A 26,717-nucleotide genomic window follows, 5' to 3' on the forward strand; every position below is an offset into this window, starting at 1 on the left:
GCTCCGTGCGGGAGTTTCTGAATAAAAATGGGTGGAAAATGGCAACAAGACCGGCTGGTAAAATAATTGCCGTTAGTGGAATTGAAAAGTTTATTAGATTATATAAGAAGAGACAAGACATTGCAAAAGTTTCAATTTCCTTTCTTTCAGTTAAAAGGTGGTTCATCAAGTATAAGAAGTATTAGGCTACTGTATATTTGTTTGTTCTGTTTGATATTTATAGATTCTAAAAGAAATATACTATCTGGATATACTTCCTCTATTCTATTGCTATGACGTGGACATTTTTAGAATCTGCCTTACTAGTGATAGCATCTCTACACCTGATTAAAGCCCCATACACTAAAGTAGAAGAAAGTTTTAATCTTCAAGCTATTCATGATATTATTAACTACGGGGTATTTGATATATCTAAGTATGATCATTTGCAATTTCCGGGTGCAGTTCCCAGAACCTTTATTGGTGCTCTGATTGTTTCAGGATGTTTAAAACCTTTCTTATGGATCTCCAGTTTATGGAATGGATCAGATGCTCTCCCAACTCAATTGGAGACTCAGTTATTGGCTAGAGGTGTAATTGCTCTGATAAATTGTCTTTCTATCATATACTTAAAGGAACAATATCAAGCACTTGTCGATAGGGAGTCTGGTGCTGCAGAGGATGATGAAGGAAATAAGATTAACACACATGTGAAGAATGATTTCTCTTTCACAAGTGCAGGTAACTGGTTTTTATTGTTCTTCATGTCTAGTTTCCATATGATGTTCTATTGTTCTAGACCATTGCCTAATTTTGTCGTTGCTTTCAGTTTAACTAATTTGGCTTTGGCTATGGTATTAAAGGGTAAATACGAATGGTCTATCGGTATTCTTGCGTTTGCATCTGTTGTTTTTAGATTGGAAATTGCTGCATTGGGAGTTGGTATTACATTGTGCTGTATCTATTTCAAGAAAGTTTCAATTTTTAAAGCTATTAGATTTGGTGTAATGGGTCTATCCTTAGGTATAAGTTTATCCCTGTTTGTCGATTCATACTTCTGGAAAAACTGGGGGATCCCTGAAATTGATTCTTTTATCTTTAATGTTGTTGAAGGGAATTCTTCCAATTGGGGGACTGAATCTTTCTTTGCGTACTTTAACAAATATGTTCCAATGTTATTCTTACCACCAACAGCGTTGATATTAAACTATGCTGCATTGAAATTTGCACCAACCGATTTAAAGATTGTTGCCTTTGCAAGTTATTTCCATATTTTAATTTTATCTTTACAACCTCATAAAGAATGGAGATTTATTGTTTACGCAGTACCATCTATCATGCTATTGGGTTCGTTGTCGGCTGCATATCTTTGGGAGAACGTTAAAGTTGAAAATTTCATGAATGCGTTATATTTGATTTCTTTACCAGCTACTCCATTGATTTCTTTTATTCTTTCGATGTTATTCCTATATATTTCTCGTATGAATTATCCAGGTGGTGATGCGTTGTTTTCTTTCAATAATTATATCATCAATCATAATGTAACGGATGTCACAGTACATATCAGTGTTCCTCCATGTATGACTGGTGTTTCATTGTTTGGTGAACTGGACTATGATAGATATGCTGTCACTTATGATAGAACTGAGAACATTCAATCGTTGACTTCCTTGTGGAAAACTTTTGATTATGCAATTCTATTGGAATCTTCGATGGATTCATTTCAGTTAGATACAGCTAAGGATAACGAATGGGAGATTATTCAAACCACTCAAATGTTTATGGGTTTGAATTATACTTATATTAATGATTTGTTTTTTGATGAAGAAAGAAATATTCCAGAGATCTTTAGAGTAGCTTTTACTAATAGAACTATCGGTCCATTCTTTACCGACTTAGTAGAAAACTCAATTGTGAAATCTGATATTTTCTACACTTACAAGAGAATAAGTAAGGATTGAAATCTGATATGTTATATTTATGTATGTTTATTTATGGTTGTCTTAAAATTATTTACTCCTATTCATACGTTTGTATACTAAAGTGACTGTTGCAATTATGAACACACATGATTTTACTAATTATTGTCATCTTGATTTATATTATGATCACCGTTACCGAATGCGATATTTCTAATTTGGACGATCCAAGGATCCATTAGTAACTCAACGGCGGTAGATCTTTTATTTGGATCTTGAACCAAACATCTCTTCAAAAATTCCATACCAGCATCCGATACTTCATCAGTGGAAGGGAATGGTGGAATTTGACCTGCCGCTACGTGGTACATAATAGCCCACTCGTTATCTAAAGTGGCCCATGGTCGTCTACCAGTTATCATTTCAAGTACAACACATCCTAAGGACCATATATCATCTGCACCTAGTCTACCATGATTTTTCGATCCAGTTATGGACTCTGGTGCCATATACATAGGTGTACCTATCATATTTTGCATGTTATCTTCCGCATTTTTGTATTTGGATAAGGGATCAGAGCTATTGGCACTGGTTTCGTCAGGATCCTTAGATTCAACAACTGGGGTTGTTGTTTTCCTAATAGTACCATTTCTTATAATTTTTCTCGCAGCACCAAAATCAACATATTTGATAATACCATTGAAATCTAATAAGATATTCTCTGGTTTAATATCTCTGTGAACAATTCCTGATTCATGAAGATATGCAAGACCTTCTAGTAGTTCTAAAGTATAAACTTGGGTAACCATTTCGTCCTCAATTCTACCATGTTCCAGTAGTGTAGCAAGAGAACCACCTTCACAGTATTCCATAAAAATATTAACTTTATCTCTGTGCACTTCAACACCATAATATTGAATAATATTAGGGTGGTTCATCATTTCAAGGACACTCATTTCTTCCTTAATCGAAGGGAAGATCTTTTCCATTGTTTTGCTATCTTGGATCTTAATTTCTTTTACTGCTAAAATATCACCATTGTCAAGATTAACTGCAGAGAAGACAGCACCAAAGGTCCCACCTCCAATGAACTTACGTTTCTGCCATCTGATCGATACATTTGAGATGGATGAAGCTAACGAAGTCAAATACTTATCAGTCTTCACCTTATCATCAAGGACTTTACCTCGTTGATGGGGGTTTACAACAATAGTCTTTTCTAGTTCTAGGATAGATTTTAATCTTAATTCAGAATTCACTTCCAGCATAGCGTCGACATCAAAATCGTCCACAATTTCAATGTTGGCTCTGGTTTGTTGGTGAATATTTTCTACTTCGTTAGCTCTAGCACCCATGACATCGAAATGAGATATCATCAGGGACATACAAGCAGATATTCTTTGCTTTAGGCATTTGAATTGTGACTCGTCCAATGTTAAAATATTCAGACCACTAATCATTTGTAACGTAAATTCCATGGCAGTCACACACCATCTAAATGTCTTTGGGTCGGTAGGGTCACAATCTTCAACTAAATATGTAAGCCAGTTTAAACTTAACTTTACCATCAAAAGTACAATCAAAGATTTCTTTTCACTACCGTATGTTGTATTTGAAAGTACACCATTACAAAAGTCTCTGACAAAGAGAAACACACCATTTAAAAGATCCTTTGTATTACAAATAGGTTTAAACTTATTAATAAGATATGGATAAGTCACCAAACTGTTGTATGTACAACTATAATGCATTTTGTTTATTTTTGATAGAGTAACATCAACATTCTCTACCATGCATTTTCTATTCAAGAATGAAACACAATCATCGGTGGCTTGTCTAAATCTATCGCATTGGTATTCTAATGCATAACAAGAACCTTGGTTAATTAATGTTATTGAGTTCATTTCATGGTGGTTGTATACAAAATCTTCATATCTTATAGCGGTTGTACTTGATAAATTGTATGATTCACCTTTCCAAAGAACTGGGCGATCTGGAACCAGGACCAATACATAACCGAGCGTATGTAACCTAATTTCCAGCTCAAATAACTCTCGTTCGGCATCCTCTACAGGGGAACTGTTCAAAGGAAGAGTTTTGTTTCTCTTCGAAGTTGAGTAATTTTTATTGATTCTTTTGTTAATCTTATTGATGTTATGAGTTTTCATGTGTGTCCGTGAAGCTTCTTGATAATTGGAAAGAATATCTGAAAATTCCCCAATATTATGGCGTGGTACGCCATCGTCGTCGATGTCTTTACTTAATGGGATATCGGGATCTCTTTGTACTTGCAATGCATTGTAAATGGACAAACTGTTTTCAATATTCAACTTTGGAATCAGGTCACTACCTATATCAGAACTTTTAAGAATTTTCATTAAATCCTCATCCTCAATACCTAGTAATTCACTACTCCCAATTAAATAAACACCATTCTCTTCAAGTTCACCACCAGTATATATTAGAAAGTGACCTGTATTCTCTAATGTTGTCAATAACTTCTCATAATCATCGATCTTGAATGAAACAGAATTTTCGAAGGCCTTTGTAATCAAATTCGTAAATCTATTAAGTTTTCTCTTCATTGAACCAAGACTATCTAAAGTATGTGAAAGCCATTTCTCAGTATCACCGCTCATTTCTGTGTTAAGAGGGCCATCTTCTTGGAAATTTAGATAAGAGTTCAATCTCTGTAATAACCGCAACGTAAGTTTCGCGAAGCCATTTGCAATCACAACAGCAGAGCCATCTATATATGGGCCTATGTTTTTTAACTCTTCCCAGTACTTTAGTAGTACTTCCGGTTCCCTGAATGATTTGTATATTTTATCAGAATTATCAAGGATTTTAAGTTGCACCAAAACGAACAGATAATGTATAGCGTCCACTACTGTTTTGTCAAACCCTTCGTCAAATTTAACCTCAAATGGCCAATCGTAGTAATAATCCATCAATGTAGCCTTTAGTTGTACTGCTAATCTTATGTATGCCGTGAAATCGTCAACCATTTGGTCGACCATCATCATTGTAGGATTTTGAAGTTTCTTTGCATATTCTATTCGTAATATAATAATCCCTTTAATTAATTTTATTGGGAATAATAATAAGCAAGATAATTCTTCATTTGAATAGAGTAGTTTCATCTCATCAATTAGTTCTTTGTTATTCATATAAAATATCTTTGCCTTCAGAATACCAGGGGCCAATGGAAAAAAAATCTTCTTTTGAAATATACTTTCAATATCCCTTTCTTTAATTAATTGTTCTGTAAAAAGAGCCCTTTTAGCTGTAAGCTCATCATCAAATAATTTTGCTAGATCGGGTATACCTATCCAGTCCTCCAGTAATTTCTTCTTGCTTTTATAGTTCCAAATAGCATTCTGCCAGCTGATTAGGGCATCGACTCTTTGATTAAATGCAATTGTGTTGGTAATTGGTTTATCGATATTTAGTTTCCTTATGTTTGGCCAAAAGTTGATAATTTTATAGTATTTTTTCAATATTCCATCCACAATTATTTCGGACTCTGCCCTTGTCACCCCCTCTGCTACTTGGAAGGTCAATATTTCTTCGAAAAACACATCTGAATTATCTCTTAGTACCTTGAGTGAACGCTCTTGTTCATCTTTTGTACGACCATTCATCCATGCACGAAGTTCTAACCAAATATTATCTGCGTATTGATAATTTGTGTTAACACCATTTTTCTCTTTAGCTAGTTTTGTCTTCTCACTTCTGACAATATCACCTTTCAAGACATTAGTTAACATTGTAAGCCATTCAAATCTTTCGGCGATGTTTGATTGTTGGAATAATTTCTGAATTGTTTCAGAAATATTATTTTCATTTACAAGAGGTACATTATCTGGGCTTGATGCATTTTGTACACCTTTGAGAATATCTTTGACAAAAGTATTTTCTGGATATACTTCGGTTAGCCATTTCAATTTATGCAACAAATAATTGGGACTTATTGAACTAGAATTCGTACCATGAAATATTCTCATATTAATATCTTTCTCCGTTCGAATGTTTTCAGTAAATTTATTTTTCTTGTCATTTTCTAATATGTTATAATCCTTTGTATTTACAATACTGTCATTACTAGTATCCATTATTTCATTAATTTCGTCATTTCCTCTTTGAGAGTCGTTTTCAATGTCATTTTCTTCATCATCAAGTTCGATTGGTGGAAAGTTTATCGTTCTGGTGTAGTAGTCATCATCAGTAATTAATTTTTTCATACCTTCTAGATATTTTTTCTCATTTAAAATATATTGTCTTTCAAAAAGTCTTTGGCTACTTAACATTTTACCATTGGATAAGATTGGTCTAGAAATAATATTACTATTTGATCCATAAGTATCATCCGGACTGTGGTCCATGTGTAATGTCGAAGCACCATCCTGAAATGAGGATGTACTTGTCTTTGAAGAATTTACTGGAGAATTATAGAAAGTTGTAGCAACAGATCTTCTCTCTGGCGTCATAGAAATCGCAGACATTGAATCAGGAGATATATTGTAATCATTAGTGTCAGATTTTTGAAGCTCTATACTTGATCCTTGATTTTGTTTCTGTAATGAAAGCTTTGGTAAATTCATAATAGTTGTACTGTCTAACTCATGAACATTGTTTGTAATAGAACCTCTTCTACTAGGATCGTTAGACGATGATTGAGCGGCATTCTTAAAATCTGCAGCATTCGAGGTATTTGAATAAGATCGACTTTTGGCTCCACTTTCCATACTGGCAATATACAATGGATCTTTAGGGTGTAGTTGTAGAGGATTTCCGGATGCTTTTCGTTGAAGATCATTAGGTATGCTTGATTTTCTAGATGTTGGTAAAGGAGTATTGGAATATGATCTTAAACGTGTCATCGACGTTGTTGTCCTTAATGTATTTGGATTCAGAGGGGAGGTAGTTATGGTAGTAATGTTATTCAAACTAGATGTAGAACGGCTAGCTATATCATTTGTGGTTGGAAGTGTTGGAGTCTTACTGGGTTTCTCAGTTTTTTTGGAATCAGACATTTTAAATAAATTGAAAAGTTTGACTAATAGTCTTTCCAACGCAATATATGTTGGTGTAAAGTGTGGGGAATATTTTTTGGAGAAAACAGTTGAATTTTTATTTTGGTAAAGAGTGCAACTTGTGCAATAGTTCAGGATACTAAATTATCTGACTGTGCAATGATTAATGCTTTTAATTCTTCAATAACCTGTCACTGTCACCCTTCTTCTAAAATTTATAATAATATACTAGTAAAAAAAATCTTATGTATTCGTTAGGTTTTGTAATTCTTTCAATTAATTGTTTTCGAGTTGTTCGAAATTTGATGTATTTTATTATTAGCATATTTAGCGATTGCTCGTCTTGTTTTTTCTCTATATCTCACACTGTAAATATAAATATTTTTGGTTATGTGGGTGCTATTAAGAGAACAGAGATAAACGGCGATAACAACTTGGAATTAAAGTTATTTGCAAGGTGTGCTGATATAGTATATTGTGGTTTACATCATTATAGCTTACATACAGTCATATCTGTATTTGAATATTTTGGGTAGGTTTTGCCAAAACTGTAAATAAACTAAGAGTAAGTGGGAGGGCAATGGAGTTAGATAAATGTCTGGAGGTGTTATACAAGGGGCAGTTACTTCCAGAAGTAACAATTAGAGCATTGTGTTTCAAGTTTAAAGAGCTGTTGATTAAGGAATCGAATGTTATACACATCCAAACCCCAGTGACTGTTGTTGGGGATATGCATGGTCAGTTTCATGATCTTTTAGAAATGTTCAGTATAGGTGGACGGATCCCAGATACAAACTATTTATTCTTGGGAGATTATGTTGACCGTGGTTTATATAGTATTGAAACGATAATGTTGTTAATCGTGTTGAAACTAAGATACCCTGATAGAATACATTTATTGCGAGGAAATCATGAATCAAGACAAATCACACAAAGTTATGGATTTTATACAGAATGTTTGAATAAATATGGTGGGAATACTAGAGTATGGACTTATCTAACAGATGCGTTTGATTATTTGGTATTATGTTGTATTATAGATAATGAATTATTCTGTGTTCATGGTGGTTTATCCCCAAACGTACAAACGATTGATCAAATTAAGATTATAGATAGATTTAGAGAAATACCGCATGATGGGGCCATGGCTGACTTGGTATGGTCAGATCCTGAAGAGAATGAACTTATTAATCCTGAGAATGGGATAGATCCAAATAATCTAGAAGAATTTTTCAAGCCTACTTCGAATCAGTTTCAAGTGTCTCCGAGAGGAGCTGGATATACGTTTGGTCGAGCCGTCGTCGAGAAGTTCCTTGAGTCTAACAAGATGTCACGTATATATAGAGCTCATCAACTATGTAACGATGGTTACCAAGTATATTTTGACGGACTCGTGACCACGGTATGGTCTGCCCCTAATTATTGTTATAGATGTGGGAATAAAGCTTCGATATTGGAACTTTACAGTACAAATAAGTTTTATTTTAATGTCTTTGAAGAAGCACCTGAAAATAAATTGTTAAAAGAAAATTTCAATAACATTTATGATGATTCAGGGAGGATGACAAGTAAAGTTATCAATGATTATTTTATTGACGATGGGTCAGATGATGATGATGAATCGTTTAGAGATGTAGATGTCTTCTCAGAGGAGTACCAAGCCAGATCTGCCTCCTTACGAAGTGTCCAATATTTCTTATGAAGAACTGTTACCTACCTTCATTTAAATAAAAGGCATAATTTCGTGAAACTGGTAATAAAGCATCGACGTACTAAAGAAATGTTATATATAAATTATAAAGCTCCTTACATATTCCATATATAGAAATTAATTAATTCATAGTATAATATAGTCGCAATCAAATGCGATTCTGTTATATACATAACGATGATATTTTAAACATAGTACAACTCCAAATTTGTACCATCGTGGATCTCATAGTCTCCCAACGATATATGGTCCTTGAGAACGTTCCCACCTTTCTGTAAGGCAATTCTATTAGCTTGAGTACCTAGTTGTAGTGCAAGGATCTTCTTGAAGTCCCCCACAAGGTCGTCGTCGAGGCACTTAACACGTACTTTCTTCCCCAACCGATCGTTGACTAGCACTTCAATCATCGATACACAAATACCCTGTTTCACTCTTCTCCTCAACGTACATCATCTTCGAGAATCATTCGCATCCCCTCCTTTTATCTGATGCCCCCTCTCCCTAGCTCTCTATCCCTCCTAGTTGGTTGGTTGGTTGATAAAAACAATGACTGACTGACTGACTGAAATTGTATTGTATTCGCCGTCGCTTCTCAAGAACTGAGAAATATGAGCCCAATGCGGCAACGGCTAAGGAAATAGAGGAAGAGATGACTTCGACAATCAAAACCGTCTCTGTTTGTCCCTTTGAGAGGGGAGAGGCAACAGCCACAGCTGCTCGAGCTTTAGACCTTAAATCTGAGATGCAGGGAGATGAACGGCTCAAAAGTGCAAAGATCAGAAACGTTGTTGGGTATAAATATGTTTAGGGGAAACCTAGTTTTGATATTAGTTAGTAGTTGATAGAACTTTCTGAGTTGGAACAAAGAGTTACATTGCAGACCACTGAGGTTAAGAAAGATGGAACCAATTCGTATTCTATTTATCGATTCGTATGATTCATTCACTTACAATGTGGTAAGACTCATTGAAGAACAAGCAACCAATACTAGACCTGTCGAGGTCATTACTATTCACAACGATACGTTTGCTAATATTGAGACACTTATCAAGTATTTACCCCTCTTCGATGGGGTCGTCATAGGACCAGGACCAGGGAATCCGGTTCATGGCTTTAAAAGTGTAGGTATTATTGATAGTTTATTTAAAGATCAAAGATTAAACAACTTTCCTATTCTAGGTATCTGTCTAGGGTTTCAAGCAATGTGTTTTTCGCAAGGTGCATCAGTTGAAGAACTCGATACTATTAAGCATGGTCAAGTGTACCCTATTAAGTTAAATACTGAGAACAAAGATCCAATATTTAAAGAATACCCTAGGGATTTTAAATCTACTAGGTATCATTCTTTGCATGTGACAAATTTTGACAATATAAAATCAATAACTCCATTAGCTTATACTGAAGATGAAAATGGTATTTTACTTATGGGTGCTAGGATTGGTTCAAAACCTTGGTATGGAGTCCAATATCATCCAGAATCGTGTTGTTCTGAATTTGGTGCAAAACTAATACAGAATTTCTTAGATATTATTCATTCAAATGTTAAGGATAAGTATGATCTATCGGAACTAAGTAAAGAAGACCAAACTAAGTTATTTGATTTACAGAAAACAATCGATATTTCTCCAATTTGTGAACCGTTGACAAATAAACCTAACGATCCATTTACCATTAAAAGCTTCGATGTATCTCAGGATCCTCAACTGACTTTTAAGATATGTGATAAGATAAAGGGTGATAAGTTTATTATGGCATCATCTGCGGTCAGTGCTAATCGAGGCGAATGGTCTATAATTGCTATTCCTTCTAGAGATTCTACTGTTTTATCCCACTATGGTGCTATTGAAAAGACTACTATCTATAAGTGGCAAGATGAAAGCTTACATTCGAAGCAAGTTATTTCCGGTTTAAAGACCGTAGATGCTATTCATCAAGAAAATTTAAATATAATTAACGAAAACAAAGAATCCTTTTGGCATACCCTTGGAGAGTTTATGAAGGAAAAATTTATTAAAAAACATGACAATCTTCCATTTATTGGAGGTCTTGTCGGTATATTAGGTTACGAAATGGGATCATTTGTCCATTTTAATTCATCATCAACAACAACAACGTTTGATAAATTACCAAAACCTGATGCTAAACTTGTGTATATTGAAAACAGTGTCTTGATTAATCATCAGACAGGTAAACTGTATTTGTGTTCTCTATGTGGTGAGTTTCCAGAGGATATATCGGAGTTGATTAATTCTATTCTTGGTGAAGAACACACTATACAATTGAACTGGGAAGATACTTTACCAAATGATATTAGTTACGATATCATTATGCCAAATAAAGAGGATTACGCCACAGCATTTGATAAATGTCAAGAATATATGCATAGAGGTGACTCATATGAAATCTGTTTAACTACACAGACTATCGTGACTCCTTCAAAGAGACTCCCAGCATGGAGGATCTTCAAGACATTAATCAAAAGAAATCCGGCACCCTTCTCTAGTTTCTTCTATTTTAACGATATATTAGATAATTCCCATGATATCCTTTCCTTTATTAGTACGTCACCTGAAAGATTTCTCAAATGGGATAATAATGGATGTGAATTGAGACCTATTAAGGGAACTGTACGGAAATCTGAAGAGATGAGTGTTGAAAAGGCCACTGAGATCCTGAAATCACCAAAGGAATTTGGTGAGAATTTAATGATTCTAGATTTAATTAGAAATGATCTATACGAATTGTTACCTGATGTCAAAGTTGAAGAATTCATGTCTGTTGAAGAATACAAGACAGTATATCAATTAGTCAGTGTAGTAAAGGCTTATAACCTCAATAAATCCATGTATACAGGTATAGATGTTTTAAAATATTCATTACCTCCCGGCTCTATGACTGGAGCCCCCAAGAAAATTACCGTAGAACTGTTGCAAGATGATATAGAGAAGACCTTGAATAAACATATTGATAATGGGTCTAGAGGTATATATAGTGGTGTAACCGGTTATTGGTCTGCCAACGGTAACGGGGACTGGTCTGTTAACATAAGATGTATGTATTCATACGATAATGGTGACCATTGGAAACTTGGGGCAGGTGGTGCCATCACTGTACTAAGCACCCAAGAAGGCGAACTCGATGAGATGTATGCAAAACTCGAGAGTGCACTTCAAGTATTCATGTAAATATATATACATCCTTAGCATTTATATTATTATTACTTTTTGCTTTTACATCATTGCAGGATCATTGGCAAGAGGTATCTCGATCGATAGTGGGGGAGTTGCCCTAATTTCGGTCCTATAGGGCTCCTTTTTCTCAGTAGGTCCGACCAAAGAGAAAAAAATCTGAAATTTTTTTTGGCTTTGGCGAAGGGAAGAAAAAAGGAGATACAAATTGGAAATAAAGAGGGAATTTGTTTGAAACCTTTGAATGATGTCGAACAATAATAAACTGATTAAGATATCAATCGACTTTAGTTGGACTCTATTTTGATAGTTAGATTTTGAACCTGAATAATATACTTGCGAAATAATATACTGGATAGGTGAGACAAAATAAACGATTGAGGTGTTGAAATTATTAAGATTTACATTAAATAAGCATAACATTCATTGTTCTTTATTTATAATCCTTTGTTTAACTTTGAACTTTTTTTACTTTTGTAAAATTGGAAACATTGATACTATTTAATACTGTTGTTTTGAATTGTAATTCCTATATTGATAATTTTTTAAATTTCTAAGGTTCTTAGATATATTCATAATACAAACATAAACAAACGAAAAGAAGGAGAGTATGACTACTACAGTTCCAAAGGTTTTTGCATTCCATGAATTCTCTGATGTAGCAGAAGCTGTTGCTGATTATGTGGTTTATGCACAAAATGGTGCACTTACCAAGAAACCAAAAGAAAGAAAATCGTCTGCAGTGAATTTATCATTGGATGATAGGGGCACATCCTCAGTTGATATGCATCGTATTTTATCGAATAAAAGCATATCGTCTAGAGATAGTAGCAAAAAGACTAAAAAAGAGAAAGAAAGGAGGTTTAAGATAGCATTATCAGGTGGTTCTTTAATTCAAATTCTGCATGAAGGTTTATTAAAAAGAGATGATATTCAATGGGGTAAATGGGATATTTATTTTGCAGATGAGAGATTAGTTCCATTCAAATCCGATCAAAGTAATTATGGACAATCAAAGAGGAAAATTTTTGATCTTATTGATACAGAGAAATATGGTACTCCAAATATTTATCATATTGATGAATCTTTAATTGATGACCCACAAGAATGTGCGGACAGTTACGAGAAGGTCCTTATTAAAGGATTTGCAGGAAGAGATTCTGTTAAACTTCCGATGTTTGATTTATTTTTATTAGGATGCGCTCCGGATGGTCATATTGCTTCTTTATTCCCAAATTTCCAAGAAAATTTACGTGAAAAATTAGCATGGGTTGTCCCTGTAGAAAAAGCTCCAAGTGGACCAGAAAATAGAATATCGTTGACTATTCCTGTGATTTGTCACTCTCATAGAGTTATTTTCGTTGTGGAAGGTGCTGTGAAGGCACCTGTGATTAAAACCATTATGGAAAGACCGGAGAAAGGTTTACCAAGTAGTATTGTCAATGAAGGTGCAGCTGGCCGTGTATCATGGTTTGTAGATGATGATGCCTTGACTGATGTTTTTGTTACGAAGAAGAAATATAAATTCCATAACAAGATTGAATTCAATGAACCATTTAAAGAGGAAGCATCTGAAAATAGTAAATAATCCCATTCAAGAAAAAATACTTTAAAATAAAAATAACAAAGATCACTTGTACTGTGTACTCGATCTTTGGACGTATATGGTATGTTGTTTCTTTTTTATTTTAAAGTATTTTTTTTTTCTTATTCCCTTTTTCCATAACATATAACACACTATACCACTTCACATACACAATTATAATTATATTAATTTTTTTTTATCATCCTTTGAAATGAGAAGGAAACGTGATGGTACTTTGATCTTTCCATCTTTAATGTATCTCTATATGTTTACTTTTGTATTTGTATTTGTACTGTAATAATTATCATTTTTCTCCCTTATATTTTTTTAATTAACGAAATACAGAAAGATATATATATTTTAACGTTTAGTTGGAGAGGGGAAGGGAAAAAGTAAGAAAAATAGTAAACAAAATGAATCATGATTACATGCAGAAAACATCGGAGTTCAATAGTATCTATATGTTATTATTATTATTATTATTATTATTTAACTGTATTACTTATATTGTTATTATTGTGTGTTGATGTGGATAAATGTGACGTAGTTGAGACATTATCATGCAGACTAATAGGAGCCAAAGAAGAATTATTATCAAAATTCACATTGGCCGCCATTTGTTCATATATATAGCGTCCATCTCTCAATGAATATTCGTAATCTTCATTGATTCTATCATACGTTTGTCTATCATTTTCATCGTTATAATTATTTTCTTCATTAGCAACAGGTTCATATATCATCATACCGAAAAATTGATAATAATATTCTTCACCTAATATTTTTAATAAAATCTTCCTCTTGATATCGAATTTATAACTTATTGGAACCAAGATCATGAAACACATTGGTAAATAATTGTTTAAGAAATTAACAAATGAGATCAATTTCAAATCATGATACAATGTTGTATTGAAACTAGATTCATTAGCAACTTCCTTTGGTAAAAGTGTCATTAAATTGAAACATAGAGGAAATAATAATCTTGAAGAATACAATGAATAATATAAAACGTTTGATGGATTGCTATTGCCATTTGCAATTAAATGGAAATTATTGAATTTAAATTTACTCATTGCATATAAAGAACAAACAGTATTATATGATAATATTAATAAAGTTGAAATGAAAACATCATCATTATTTTGCCAAAATAAATGATCATTCAATCTTGTTCTAGGTAAAATCTCTACCATTAGAATCAAACATGATAAAATCATTGCAATGAAACCACAAATTATACTAATAATATTTTTTGGGGATAAAATAGTTGAATTGTAAGATTGTGCTAATATGTGAATAATTCCATCTGATTTCTTCTTATAATAAATAAAATTATAATAATTTGTAATAAATTTATTATAATTGTTATTCAATTTTTCTAAAGAATTTATTGAAGAAGTTTGTAAAGGCAAAAGATTTTGATCTGTCGTTAAGGAATCATTAATTAAGGACAATTTATATTTAATTTCATCTTTCACTTCAATCAATAATTCATTAAATACAATATCACCATTACTTAATTCTTGAGTACTTTGAATTGTTGCTGCTCTTTCTGATAAAGATAATTGTGCGTCATTTAAATCTTCATTCGTTTTACTCAATTCAATGAATAATGCATTATTTACATTTGGATCTCTTTCTATTGTAGTCGAATCATTTATGGATTGAGTTCTTTTCAAAGAATGAATCAATGGTTTTAATAAATCTCTTGGAAACATGATTAATCCTGAAGATAATAATATTAACGTATAACTTAATGAATATAAATGTGATAATGAAATTAATAAAGGTTTAAAATCTAGTGGAGAATGACCTGTTGAAAAGATCAAATAAGTGAAACCAATCAATATACCTGCTAAACATAAAGAATAAAATTTAACATTATCCATAATTGCCTTTGATAATCTTTGTTTAATATCAGTCTTTAAGGTAATATATTTCAATGAAAGATAAGATATTTGCACAGGTATAATCAACCAACATATTATAAATTGAGTCCAATATATTAATAACCAAAGAAGATTTGTAGCAGACGAGGAGTTATTACCAGTCTTTAAATCCCATGGTAATAAAATATCTGTCACTAATAATACAAACATATTCAAGGAAACCATTGTTAAAGTCAAAGGAAACAAATTCTTGTGTAATTTAAATGAAAAATATCTATTAATCGCAAGTAACGATAGTAATAAAGTAATGACTGTACTACATAGTATCCAAAACATCACCAAAAAATATAATATTATAATTATTCTTATTCTTCTATATATGGAACCATTCGCTGAAAAGCTTTTTTAAAAGTTTATACTCACTCACCACTAACAATTAATTCAAGAATCTGTCAGTTGTTTTCTTTTTTTAGTATAGTTATATAACCTATCAACTCAATTACTTAAAAAAAGCAATTGCAGTTACAATAACTCTCGAACTACAATCCAGTTAAATAGTATTATTGAAGTCATCTCCTAGGATTGAACCTGTCTTCGTTTATTGTGAAGTTGTGAACATCGCAAAAAGGGTTAAAAAAACAACAATGCAGCTCCATGTTAAATATACGTAAATATATATTTCAGTATCTAAAAAAAACCAAACTGTAGGGTAACACCCATTCCCGGGTAACACACCCCACGCAAACAGGAAGAACCCGCCCCCACTCTGCCACCGCCGTCTTCTTCTTCTTCTTCGTTTCCCCCCACGCTCGACACCCCACCTCACCCGTTAGACATGACAAACCCAAGAACAAACCCCTACTTAAAATTTGATTTATTACTAATATCATTACGTACCCTAAACAACCCTATCCCTTATACACATATAACGTTTTTGATGTCTTGTTGTACTGTTCCAAAACGTAATTGGCTGTTTATTTACATATTTACGTTTACGGCTGGCTTTTCTAAGTTGCTGACCGTCCATCACCATTATTATCATTATAATAAACTACTAAACGATCAAACCAAAGATATCTTGTCGACGTATCTCTGCTACTTATAGCTCTCGTCTCTTCCCCCTTTCAAAAAGACGAATGGATGGTCTACCAGTTGGTGCTCTCGCTGTAGATTAGCCATTCTCCATATTAATTATGCATCTGTCGACACCCACACATCCCGCACAACTGCAACGCTCACTCCGCGCGTCCAAATTTCTTCCAGAGATGCGCAAACACATCAAAAAGATATGCTGCAGACTCTCCCCGTTCCCCGTTCCCGTTCCCCCACCCCTTAATTTACCACAGCTAAAATTAGTTTCCAGTCTTTGACACTCCTTGAAGCTGTCACTAAATAAAATTATATAATATTGCAATTCAACAAAGCGATATAATGGCAACTAGAAGAAGAACTGGTGAACTCGAGATTGCTGTTGTTACGATGACAAGGGGCTTAATACCGATTTCGCTAGACTGCTTACCGACATATTGCGAGTTCTGCCTGCTGTTGTTGCTTTCGTAATTCTAGTTTAATGTATAATTGTATAATTATTGTAGTAATTCGCTCTTTCGCACCCCTTGATAGTTATAATTGTAGATCCGTAGTATAAGTTTATGTAAATAAGGAGTGTGTAATGAGGTTTATTCTTTTGCTGGGCTTATTTTATTATTACTTTGTTGGAAATTTTAAGTTAGGGAGTAACTACTTCGAAGGGGAGAGAATGTTTCTTATTAAACTTTGAATTTCGATTAAAATATTTATATTTAAAAAATTGACATATATAAAGGTAACTAATAGTTATTAGTCTTAATCATATATATCTTTGTCTATATATCTGTTTATCATCCCTTCCTTTCAACTTGATTTAAATATTTATATTTCAAAAATCACCAGTATTAATTATACACACAAACACACAAACACACAAACACAATGAACGCTATGGCTGATATACATTTAAACGATGCTTCTTCCAAAAGATGGAAGGAATTGCTACCACATGCCATCGGTAGACAATCTGTCGATAAAGATCTACATACTACCTTTGCTGAAGGTGTTGCTGAAAAATTCCCAAAGGAGTTCCAAAAGACTCATATTCAAGATCTTCTACATTTCACTGCCAACGAATTAGGTAGAACTGGTTACGCCATTAAGGATGATGGTGATAAGGTTGCTCATTTGTTCTCCGGTAAGAATGGTGCTGTTCATGTCTTATTCACTCCAAAGGTTGTCCCTCCAACTATCCCAACTAATTAAGATGAATTAAAAATTTTATCTTTAATTCCTTTTTATATAACCTTTATGTCCTCTCTAGTTTTAGTTTTTTAATTAATAATATAATTTTGTTAATCAATTAATTTTCATTTATAAACGCTCTTTAAAAAATTGTTTCATTTATTTCAGTTACATACATATGTATACTATTATCTGTACTTTATGTTATTATTTAATAAACCATCTTTCTACCGGTGATGGTTCTCTTTGTTTCATAATTACTTCCACCACTTTCATCCTCATCCTCATCAACTTTAGCTCTATTTAAGACTTTAACAAATGTGTCCACACGATATCTCATTCTAGAATGCATATAAGCTTTAGAACATTTAATATGATAATGGAAATAATTTCTAAATAAAATCAATTGCGACACCGTCTTGAATTGTAACTCCTCATTGGCAAAATGACGTGGGAATAAAACAAATGTAATAAAACGTTTAGATGCTTCATCACCTACTTCATTACCTTTTGGTAAATGATTTTGTAACTCTAAAGGTGGTTCTGTAGAAAATATCACTTGAGGGGCACTTTGAATGTCACGATTTCTCTTACGTGCATCAACAAATTCTTGAAGAAACACTTTACCAAACACTTTATCGGTTTCATCTTGGAAAAATGTTTCAAAAATTACAGTAATACGATCATTTGATGGTTTAATAAACATGTTTTCATTATCACGATATTGGATGGTATATAATGTACTAGAGACATCGATTGATGAGACATTACCAGTCTCTTCATTGAATCTACCAACGGTTACTGTGGTTGTGGTGGGATTTTTCGTACTCAATGTAGCAAATTCTTGGAACGCTAAGAAGAATGGATAACTCATAATGTTTGTCTTAAGTAAAGACAATTGAACAATAGTCTCTGACGTCAATTGGGAAAGATCAATACACAAAGTATAATCAAACCCAGCTTCGGCACTACCAGCGACTGTGATACCTGGTAATTTGGTATATTTAGCAGCTAAGTATGGTAACACACCCTGAGATCCATTATCACATGTCAAAATTGATTGCCAAGCCTTGGTTCTAACACTCAACAACAATAAATCTCTGTTTTCTGGATCATTTGATACATGAAAGTTAGTGTAATCGAAGTCAGAAATGATACGATCAAAAGTTAATGGTGAACCTGAACCATTGGCTTCAAGAGCCTCACTGAATGTCTTTTGGATCAATAAATTACTAGGTTGTAAATGCAACATTATTTAACGCTCTGTATCTGTATATATGCTTGTCGTTATTGCTGTAATAAATTCAATAATAAGGAAAAACAATGCTCTTATAATAACCTTTATTTTCCTTTCCTTTCTGGTAATTGAAATGGGACTATCTTCTCTATATGTTATTACAAGGGAAACTACTAAAACTCTCTTTGCTCCTATTTTGTCAAATTTCCCTCCAAGCTGGTAATGCTAGGGACGCCTAAAATCACTCGATACGAGACAGCATAGATACACCTAGTGTACTATACATTAGAGATAATATTATAATATTTATCCTTTGGAAGTAAGTATATTTACAAGTAAACATTTACATAAGTATGTTTATGAATATATATATATATGTGTGTATGTGTGTACGAATGACTTAAAATTTAGAATCATATAGCCCCTTCCAAATTGGAAAAAGACGTTTGCTTCATCTCTATTGCTCTGAAGTTGGCTTCTTTACACCATACTTCGATCTAGATGATATTCTGTTTACAACACCACTTAGATCCCCAGCACCTCTTACAAGATGGTATTTCACACCAGGTAGATCTTGACATCTACCACCTCTCACATATACAATACTATGTTCTTGTGCATTGTGACCTTCACCTGGAATGTAAGCAGATACAATTCTACCATTCGTGAGCCTGACTCTACAGGCCTTCCGTTGTGCAGAGTTAGGTTTCTTTGGTTTCAAGACCATGACTCTCAGGACAACACCTTTTTTGAATGGTGATCTCTCTAAATCCGGAGATACACAAATCTTCTTACGTCTAGGTGGACCGGATCCTCTCCTGATTTGATTAACAGTTGCATTAAACACTCCTGAGGTAGTAAATGCATTGTGTTTGGATAATTGCATTACTGGCTTAACAGATGTTCTAGTAAGTGATAGACCCATCAGCATACCGGATAGTGGTTGTGATGGTTTTGTTGCTATAGCAGAGACCCTTCCGGCAAACAGCGTTCTAAACATCCTTTAAACTATATATATTAATACAAAATTAGAACTTTCGTTGGTTATGCACAATTCTCCTTTTTGACCTATTGCTATTCTTTGTAATGTCTATTCTGTCTCTTAAGAAAGTTCTGCTCTCTCTTTTATTTTGTAGATGAGAATCCCCTTCGTTGAGATTGCAGTTCGTTCGCTTGAATTTATTTTCTTTATCACAATTGCTAGTCGTGCAACACGACGTTCAGTTCATATGAATTATTAAAATGTTAAAAAGAATGTATATATTGATAATGGAAATACTATTTACATATATGTGTATGTGTGCGGGTGGGTATCATTAAATCACTCGCTTATAAAACGGCAACCGTGTCTTTGACTATCATTTCTTCGTGAAAGTGAGTCTCTTTCTTGTTGGTGCAAACTCCCCCAGTTTTCTACCGACCATATCTTCACTGACTTCCAACGGAACATATTCCTTACCGTTATGTATTTGAAACTTCAGACCCACAAACTGAGGTAAAATCGTGGCAGAACGTGCGTTGGTTCTGATTGGTGTACCTTTGGACATTGCCTCCCTTATAGGTAATGGAACAATATTTGGTCCTTTCCACGCGGACCTTGCTAATACTCGTATTGTCGCATGCATGATGTAAGTCTGTATATATATGATCTTTTACTAACCTCTGATCTGTGGAAGCAGCCCAGTAGAAATAAACAGATTCCTATCTGTCTCTCTTTTATGCAAAGTTGGTTCAAGTTAATAGAATAAACATTTATTAGTTCACGCTGCGACAATTTCGGAATTTTTAATAAAGGAAATGAACGCTAATACACATCGTTTGCAGTGATGTTCAGCAAGAAAGTTAAATATCTACCAAGAGATTGAGTTGATATATTCAATAAGTAACCACTTATATTCATATGAGTTGTCTATATCTTCACTAATGTATATATGATTGAGCCTTCATTGGCTTAGTCCAGAATGCGTTGTTGGTATACAGCTTAAGACCCTACACTATGCTAAATGATCTCTTTATTGACAGCTGAAAATTTTCTTGAAAATTCGCTTAGAACTGAAATTTTGTATGGATGCGATGCGATGAGATGAGATATGGAACAGCTACTTCAAAGTAGTTTTAACTTCTTAAGCTAGCGCAGATAAGTCTAGAGATCCAAGTTATTTATTTAATCATATATATATATGATCTAACAGCTTAGTAACCTTTCTTTGAGTGATTCGAATTTCATTATATTGATTTGATAATGTTTGCCGCTAGATTTGACCCAACAAAGATTGTGGATAGTTCACAAACTAATGAAGAACAAGAGCAAAAGAAGACTGTTATTCCATTGAAGAGGACCAGAGATGTCGAGAGTGAGAGTGAAGAAGAAGATGAGCACGAAGATGAATCGGAAGAGCAAGATAAAGAGGAGACCGCAAAGAATGAGATAAGTGAAGTGTCTGACTCTGAAAATGAAAGTGAACCTGAAGTTGAGGACAATACGCCAATTGAAGACGGTGATGATGACAAACATACATTAGTCATGTCGAGATTCCATCAAACTCTTTCCCTACAAGAAAGTATTCAAAAATATGATAAAACTTCCGAAAATGACTCCAAGATAACAACCAACTCTGATTTACAACCATCATTTGATAATGCCGATAATGTTGCAACCCATGAATTGGAATTTATTCCTCAACCTGATATTGTAAGGGCTGATAAAACTATGAAAAGTGCCATTGAAGAGAGTCATTCTACAGCTTGGATAAATACAAAAAAAGTATATTATGATAATACAATGATTAAACAATTCGATGAATATAAGGATGAATTAACTCCCAATTTATTACAGAATATCCAAAGAAACTTTTCAACGAATACTTTTGCCATTCAAACTATCTTACTTGATAACATTCTACATGTATTAAATAGATCAATGAAATTGACAAAGAAGAATTTAACGAGACGTATAGGTGATCTGTTAATCAATGCATCAACTGGTTCGGGTAAGACTCTAGCTTACTCTATTCCAATCATACAAGCCTTATCCAATAGAACAGTAAATAGATTGAGAGTCTTAATTATTGTTCCAACCAAACTATTGATCCAACAAGTCTTTGATACTCTGAACAAATTAGTAAAAGGTACAGGGATTATTATTACTACAGCTAAGATGGATCAATCCCTAAGGGAAGAAAGTAGAAAATTACAACAATCGGAACCTGATATTTTTATTACTACCCCAGGTAGATTGGTAGACCATTTACAGTTGAAATCCATTTCATTAAAGAATTTGAAATTTTTAATTTTAGATGAGGCCGATAGACTATTAAATCAATCATTTCAAAATTGGTGTTCTGAATTGATGACCACTATAGACAATGATAAACTAGATCATTTACCTGGTAATGTGGTTAAAATGGTATTTAGTGCCACTCTATCGACAGATACACAAAAATTACATGACTTACATTTATACAATCCAAGATTGTTCTTAATAGATTCTGTCAAATTGTACAACTTACCAAGTACTTTACAAGAATTCAATATTACTGTACCAACAGCAAAGAGCATGTACAAACCATTGTTATTATTACATTTATTACCATTGTTAAGCTCTACAGCAAAAGTAATTGTATTTGTTAAATCGAACGAAGCATCTCTAAGACTGGCAACTCTAATTAATATCATATTGCAAAAGAAAAATATGATCAATAATGTATCTGTAAATTCATTTAATTCTAATAACTCAAGAGCGCAAAATAGAAAATTGGTTACTGAATTTTCAGAAACAAAAACTGATCAATCGCATGCATCTATTCTTATTACTACTGATATTATGTCAAGAGGTATAGATATTACAAATGTGACAGATATAGTGAATTATGATGTCCCTATCTCCTCTCAACAATACGTGCATCGTTGTGGTAGAACTGCAAGAGCTGGAGCCTCTGGTAATGCTTACAACTACTTAGTAGGTAGAGGTGAAAAGAAGTTTTGGACCCAACATGTCTCTAACGATATTAGCAGGGATATCCATGGTTTTGAACCAAAATTCTGGTCTAAACCAGACAATTTGGACGAAGATGGTGATATTGACATGGAAAAGAGCGAAAAGGTTGAAGATAACATATCAGTTGAAAACTACAACTCAATTATGGAGATATCTGATTCTGAAGATACATTATATAAAGAAGCATTGAATGATCTTAAGGAAATGGCATCAACAAAGTAGATTGAGATATTACGTAATACTTATGTAACTATATAAGGAAAATGGTATATTATCATGTTATGCTAAATATAAACATATAACGTTTATTATTTCCCCTCAAACAATCATGCAACTGACGTTTTATTATTTCTTAAATTCTATCAATTTCTATAGTAGTTTCTGAATTTGGTAGACACTTTTTGATACACTTATCAACAGCAAATCTCAAGGATGTCTCATCGTCGTTAGAACCACCTTTCAAGTCAATCTTTAACAGCACAATAAATAAACTAAAATTGGTTTTAATGATAATCAAGTCACCATCATTTAGATGACATCTTGACTTAAATTCTGATAAATTTTCTATTTTCTCCTTGATAATGGCCTTGATATTTGATGGATTATTAAATTTTCTTCTGTTTCCAGATTTCTTAAACTTGAAAATCGACAAAAATGAATTCAATATTGAATCATCATTACAATGATGATTCTTCATGGATGTAGCCACAGGTAAAGAACTCGCAGATCTTTTGCGCCCCATTATTACTTTATTCAATCCATTACTAACATTGTTCATTTTTTCATTATGACTGTTCACATCTTCTAATTGATTTTGAGAATGAGTATCCTGATCTAACAAGAATGCTGACGAAGGCAGCACGGTTGTTGAAAATCCTAATAATAGAATAGTAGAAGTCCATTCTGCAATTGTCAAACCATGAACCAAAATGAACATTGAAATCAAAAAAGATGCAACGTAATCAGAAATATTTGACAAATTATCGGGTAAACTAGGGAAAATCAACAAATAAAATGAGTATATTATTGTAATCATTGGATTTTTCGTCTTCAATTTACTATTAGTGTTAGCATAAAACGTTTTGAATAGCGACAAAGTTGCCAAGAATAAACTGAACAGTACAACAGCATACCACATAGTAATATTATATCCTGAAATTAATTGACCTGCTGCCATCCCATCATGATGTGAGTGAGGAATTTGAGCAACGATATCACTGTGATGATCTGGATTAGAAGATTCAACGAAAATTGCAATAAATTCCTCTAGCATATGGAATAATAGATCTAACCCTACAAAACATAAGGAAACCGCTAAAGCGAAACTCAATAGTACATCCACCCTATTTAGACCAAATGGGAATGTAATTGTCCCTGTAAACCACGCTTCGAAATGAGATAATGTCTCGATCAAAATGATTGCAAGAGATCCTATTATATCATAAGTTATGAAATGCGACAATGTAATAAAGTTACTCCATGCTTTAGCGTTCCCAATGAAAAAAATACTAATACCTAGTAGAAGTTGTAAAGAAACAATAACCAATTGTATATGAGCTTTAGGCCACGGTAGGTTTTGAAGAATATCGCCAAAATCAGGAATAGGCAAGGATTTCGCAATATTCAAGGGAATCTTAACTTCGGTTTCTTGGAAGAAATTCATAGACACAGAAGAATGTTTGTAACGATGCCCCTTACGGAACGAAGTCCTCGAGCCTGCCGAGGATGGTGGTGTGGATTTATGTGGCGATGTAATTGTTGTCTTTGGCGGTTCATGATGCCCCTGTGTAAAATTGAAAGGTGATTCCAAATAAGTCGATGATCTTTTTGACGTCGGTATCACTTCAGGTGATGTATTTCTTATTGGAGATCTATTTCTTGAAATGGGAGGGGGAGCCAGTTTAGAACCAGGGACATATTTGAGAGAGTTCCTTCTAGGTTCTCTTTTGAAATTAGAAGCTGTTGGAACCCCGACAGGAACAGTTTTTGTCGGGGTATTTGATGAAGATGTATTGGTACCGCCATTGTTATTGCTATCACCAAATGTGAACCCTGAATTGTATATCAGACTAGAGCTAGAGTTGTTACCATCCTTTGCCGAGTAAAAGCCTGCCACAGGCGGCGACATAAACTTGGTCTGTACCTGTGAGTTTGTAAAAGTTGCCTTAGCAGTTTGAAACAGATCGGTAGAAGACATATTTGTAGTTTCATTCCCAAGGTATGGTGTCTTGAATTCTGAGGTCACGGGCTCAATTGGTGTAGGAGGCATATCCTCTTCTTCCTTGATGGCATTCATCACTGGTGTAGTGGCTGAGCTATGAAGCTGTTTTTCATTAGAACCATCCATACTGATTGTTTATTCTTTTTATAAAGGAATAGGGATAAGTAACTTCTGTTAAAATATCCTATTATTTAGGAAAAGTCTTCCAACTGATTCAAGATTATATCAATAATAAATATATAGGATGAAACTGGTAAAACCTATAAACAGTAATTATTCCAAAGATCCTAGAAGTAATGATCAATAGCACTAACGAACAGTTGCTTCTATGGCTCACAACTAAGAAATTGTTTAACTTCTAAAAGAACTTATTCATTGAATCGTCTTCTTAATTTTAATTGTGAGGTCTGTAATATTTAGACCGCCTCGTTTTGATTGTCACTTTGAACAATTTCGATATCCTTTCCCTGAGAAAGCACCGCGAGCCACGTGAATACAGACATATCAACTTGATAGAGATATTTAAGTTGAATAATGTTGTTAGATTGGACGATTCGATATTCTTCAACTGATGACACAACTAACTGTCACAACATCTACAATTTGGACATTTAACTGTTTGCTTGGCCCATTATTTTTTTTTCCTTTTTGAAATGGGAGGGAACGTATTTAGATTACTCTCGGAGTTAGCTGCTAGGGATGTCCCCCAAGTCATATATTCCTATAAATTACGTCCATTGTATCGTGCAGGTGCCCTATCTTTATCGACTGTTCTAGTTGCATATAGTCTATCTTTTGCCGATGTTTCAAAATTGAGTGCTTCTTTACAATACAAGAATGCTAACGGTGAAGAAAAGAAAGATGCCTTATTTTTGATTAAAGCTTATGGTCCCATAGGGATGGCATTGATACCATTGACCATATCAATTGGTTCGTTGTTTATCCTATCAAGAACTGTCACAAGAGTGAAATATATCCCCCAAATGCAACAAATGCCTAAATGTGAAATCACTCGTACGTCAGCCATCCTAGGCCGAGAGATAACCGTGACCAGACCTATGAAGAATATTGTTAGAAGTTCCAACGTTAGCATATATACAGGTAAGGGACCTCAGGGGCTTGATGATAAGGGAAGTTTTTCATTTTATTTGAAGGATCTAAGTCCCTCACTGAGGACACCAGTGAATAGTTTATATATTCTTCCTAGATCAGGTGCAGTATGGAAATCTGATGGTAGAATATTATCTGCTTTATTTGGAGACAGCAAAAAAGGTAAAAGTATATTATCTGATGAGGGAGACGATATTAACTCTTCGGTAGGTAATAAATCTTCTAAGGAAGAAATCATTAACTCAACACAGAAAAATATTATTATTCAGGAGATGATGAAATTGAACGCTAACAATAAGGTTAAGTTTCATAGTAAGAGTAAGAAAGAGGAAAAGGCAAACCTCATTAAAAATATTGTAAATAACACTAAATCCAAATAATCAAGCCTCCATATACGTTTGTGTTTATAGATAACATAAACAATCTTTTTGTAAATACAATTAAATTCATACACTTCTTTTAGATAAAATTTAATAGTTTGATAATATATCCCAGTTTCAAGACAATGAATGACAAATATGTATAGCAAAAATTCATCTATTAAGTGGTTAATTACATCTATATACAT

The 26,717-nt window shown here is 33.6% G+C and overlaps 14 protein-coding genes across 14 annotated transcripts; 7 read left to right on the plus strand and 7 right to left on the minus strand.

The window, feature by feature from the left end:
- Positions 1-272: 272 nt before the first annotated feature.
- On the plus strand, positions 273-1,940 carry ALG12 (dolichyl-P-Man:Man(7)GlcNAc(2)-PP-dolichol alpha-1,6-mannosyltransferase; the record flags this gene model as incomplete). Its single annotated transcript, XM_041551325.1, has 1 exon — positions 273-1,940. One exon carries the CDS (start codon positions 273-275, stop codon positions 1,938-1,940), a length of 1,668 nt encoding a protein of 555 aa, XP_041407259.1.
- A 116-nt stretch (positions 1,941-2,056) lies between these two features.
- SSK2 (mitogen-activated protein kinase kinase kinase SSK2) lies at positions 2,057-6,934 on the minus strand (the record flags this gene model as incomplete). The annotated part of the gene is made up of 1 exon (XM_041551326.1): positions 2,057-6,934. The coding sequence occupies one exon, from the start codon at positions 6,932-6,934 to the stop codon at positions 2,057-2,059; it is 4,878 nt and encodes a 1,625-aa protein (XP_041407260.1).
- Positions 6,935-7,514: 580 nt separating this feature from the next.
- Positions 7,515-8,636, plus strand: PPG1 (putative serine/threonine-protein kinase PPG1; the record flags this gene model as incomplete). Its single annotated transcript, XM_041551327.1, has 1 exon — positions 7,515-8,636. One exon carries the CDS (start codon positions 7,515-7,517, stop codon positions 8,634-8,636), a length of 1,122 nt encoding a protein of 373 aa, XP_041407261.1.
- A 194-nt stretch (positions 8,637-8,830) lies between these two features.
- HUB1 (ubiquitin-like protein HUB1) lies at positions 8,831-9,052 on the minus strand (the record flags this gene model as incomplete). Its single annotated transcript, XM_041551328.1, has 1 exon — positions 8,831-9,052. One exon carries the CDS (start codon positions 9,050-9,052, stop codon positions 8,831-8,833), a length of 222 nt encoding a protein of 73 aa, XP_041407262.1.
- A 492-nt stretch (positions 9,053-9,544) lies between these two features.
- On the plus strand, positions 9,545-11,830 carry ABZ1 (4-amino-4-deoxychorismate synthase; the record flags this gene model as incomplete). The annotated part of the gene is made up of 1 exon (XM_041551329.1): positions 9,545-11,830. One exon carries the CDS (start codon positions 9,545-9,547, stop codon positions 11,828-11,830), a length of 2,286 nt encoding a protein of 761 aa, XP_041407263.1.
- Positions 11,831-12,443: 613 nt separating this feature from the next.
- Positions 12,444-13,421, plus strand: SOL1 (Sol1p; the record flags this gene model as incomplete). Its single annotated transcript, XM_041551330.1, has 1 exon — positions 12,444-13,421. One exon carries the CDS (start codon positions 12,444-12,446, stop codon positions 13,419-13,421), a length of 978 nt encoding a protein of 325 aa, XP_041407264.1.
- Positions 13,422-13,903: 482 nt separating this feature from the next.
- KABA2_06S05016 (uncharacterized protein) lies at positions 13,904-15,646 on the minus strand (the record flags this gene model as incomplete). The annotated part of the gene is made up of 1 exon (XM_041551331.1): positions 13,904-15,646. One exon carries the CDS (start codon positions 15,644-15,646, stop codon positions 13,904-13,906), a length of 1,743 nt encoding a protein of 580 aa, XP_041407265.1.
- A 1,635-nt stretch (positions 15,647-17,281) lies between these two features.
- Positions 17,282-17,605, plus strand: EGO4 (Ego4p; the record flags this gene model as incomplete). The annotated part of the gene is made up of 1 exon (XM_041551332.1): positions 17,282-17,605. The coding sequence occupies one exon, from the start codon at positions 17,282-17,284 to the stop codon at positions 17,603-17,605; it is 324 nt and encodes a 107-aa protein (XP_041407266.1).
- Positions 17,606-17,795: 190 nt separating this feature from the next.
- Positions 17,796-18,836, minus strand: ARC35 (Arc35p; the record flags this gene model as incomplete). Its single annotated transcript, XM_041551333.1, has 1 exon — positions 17,796-18,836. The coding sequence occupies one exon, from the start codon at positions 18,834-18,836 to the stop codon at positions 17,796-17,798; it is 1,041 nt and encodes a 346-aa protein (XP_041407267.1).
- A 442-nt stretch (positions 18,837-19,278) lies between these two features.
- Positions 19,279-19,821, minus strand: MRPS12 (mitochondrial 37S ribosomal protein uS12m; the record flags this gene model as incomplete). The annotated part of the gene is made up of 1 exon (XM_041551334.1): positions 19,279-19,821. The coding sequence occupies one exon, from the start codon at positions 19,819-19,821 to the stop codon at positions 19,279-19,281; it is 543 nt and encodes a 180-aa protein (XP_041407268.1).
- Positions 19,822-20,179: 358 nt separating this feature from the next.
- Positions 20,180-20,446, minus strand: RSM19 (mitochondrial 37S ribosomal protein uS19m; the record flags this gene model as incomplete). The annotated part of the gene is made up of 1 exon (XM_041551335.1): positions 20,180-20,446. The coding sequence occupies one exon, from the start codon at positions 20,444-20,446 to the stop codon at positions 20,180-20,182; it is 267 nt and encodes an 88-aa protein (XP_041407269.1).
- A 617-nt stretch (positions 20,447-21,063) lies between these two features.
- DBP6 (putative ATP-dependent RNA helicase DBP6) lies at positions 21,064-23,040 on the plus strand (the record flags this gene model as incomplete). The annotated part of the gene is made up of 1 exon (XM_041551336.1): positions 21,064-23,040. The coding sequence occupies one exon, from the start codon at positions 21,064-21,066 to the stop codon at positions 23,038-23,040; it is 1,977 nt and encodes a 658-aa protein (XP_041407270.1).
- A 130-nt stretch (positions 23,041-23,170) lies between these two features.
- Positions 23,171-25,165, minus strand: ZRG17 (Zn(2+) transporter ZRG17; the record flags this gene model as incomplete). The annotated part of the gene is made up of 1 exon (XM_041551337.1): positions 23,171-25,165. One exon carries the CDS (start codon positions 25,163-25,165, stop codon positions 23,171-23,173), a length of 1,995 nt encoding a protein of 664 aa, XP_041407271.1.
- A 527-nt stretch (positions 25,166-25,692) lies between these two features.
- On the plus strand, positions 25,693-26,529 carry MRX15 (Mrx15p; the record flags this gene model as incomplete). Its single annotated transcript, XM_041551338.1, has 1 exon — positions 25,693-26,529. The coding sequence occupies one exon, from the start codon at positions 25,693-25,695 to the stop codon at positions 26,527-26,529; it is 837 nt and encodes a 278-aa protein (XP_041407272.1).
- Between the last annotated feature and the right edge of the window lie 188 nt (positions 26,530-26,717).

The sequence above is a fragment of the Maudiozyma barnettii genome, assembly GCF_903064755.1.
Source record: "Maudiozyma barnettii strain CLIB 1767 genome assembly, contig: KABA2_06, whole genome shotgun sequence".
Taxonomy (NCBI): Eukaryota; Fungi; Ascomycota; class Saccharomycetes; order Saccharomycetales; family Saccharomycetaceae; genus Maudiozyma; species Maudiozyma barnettii.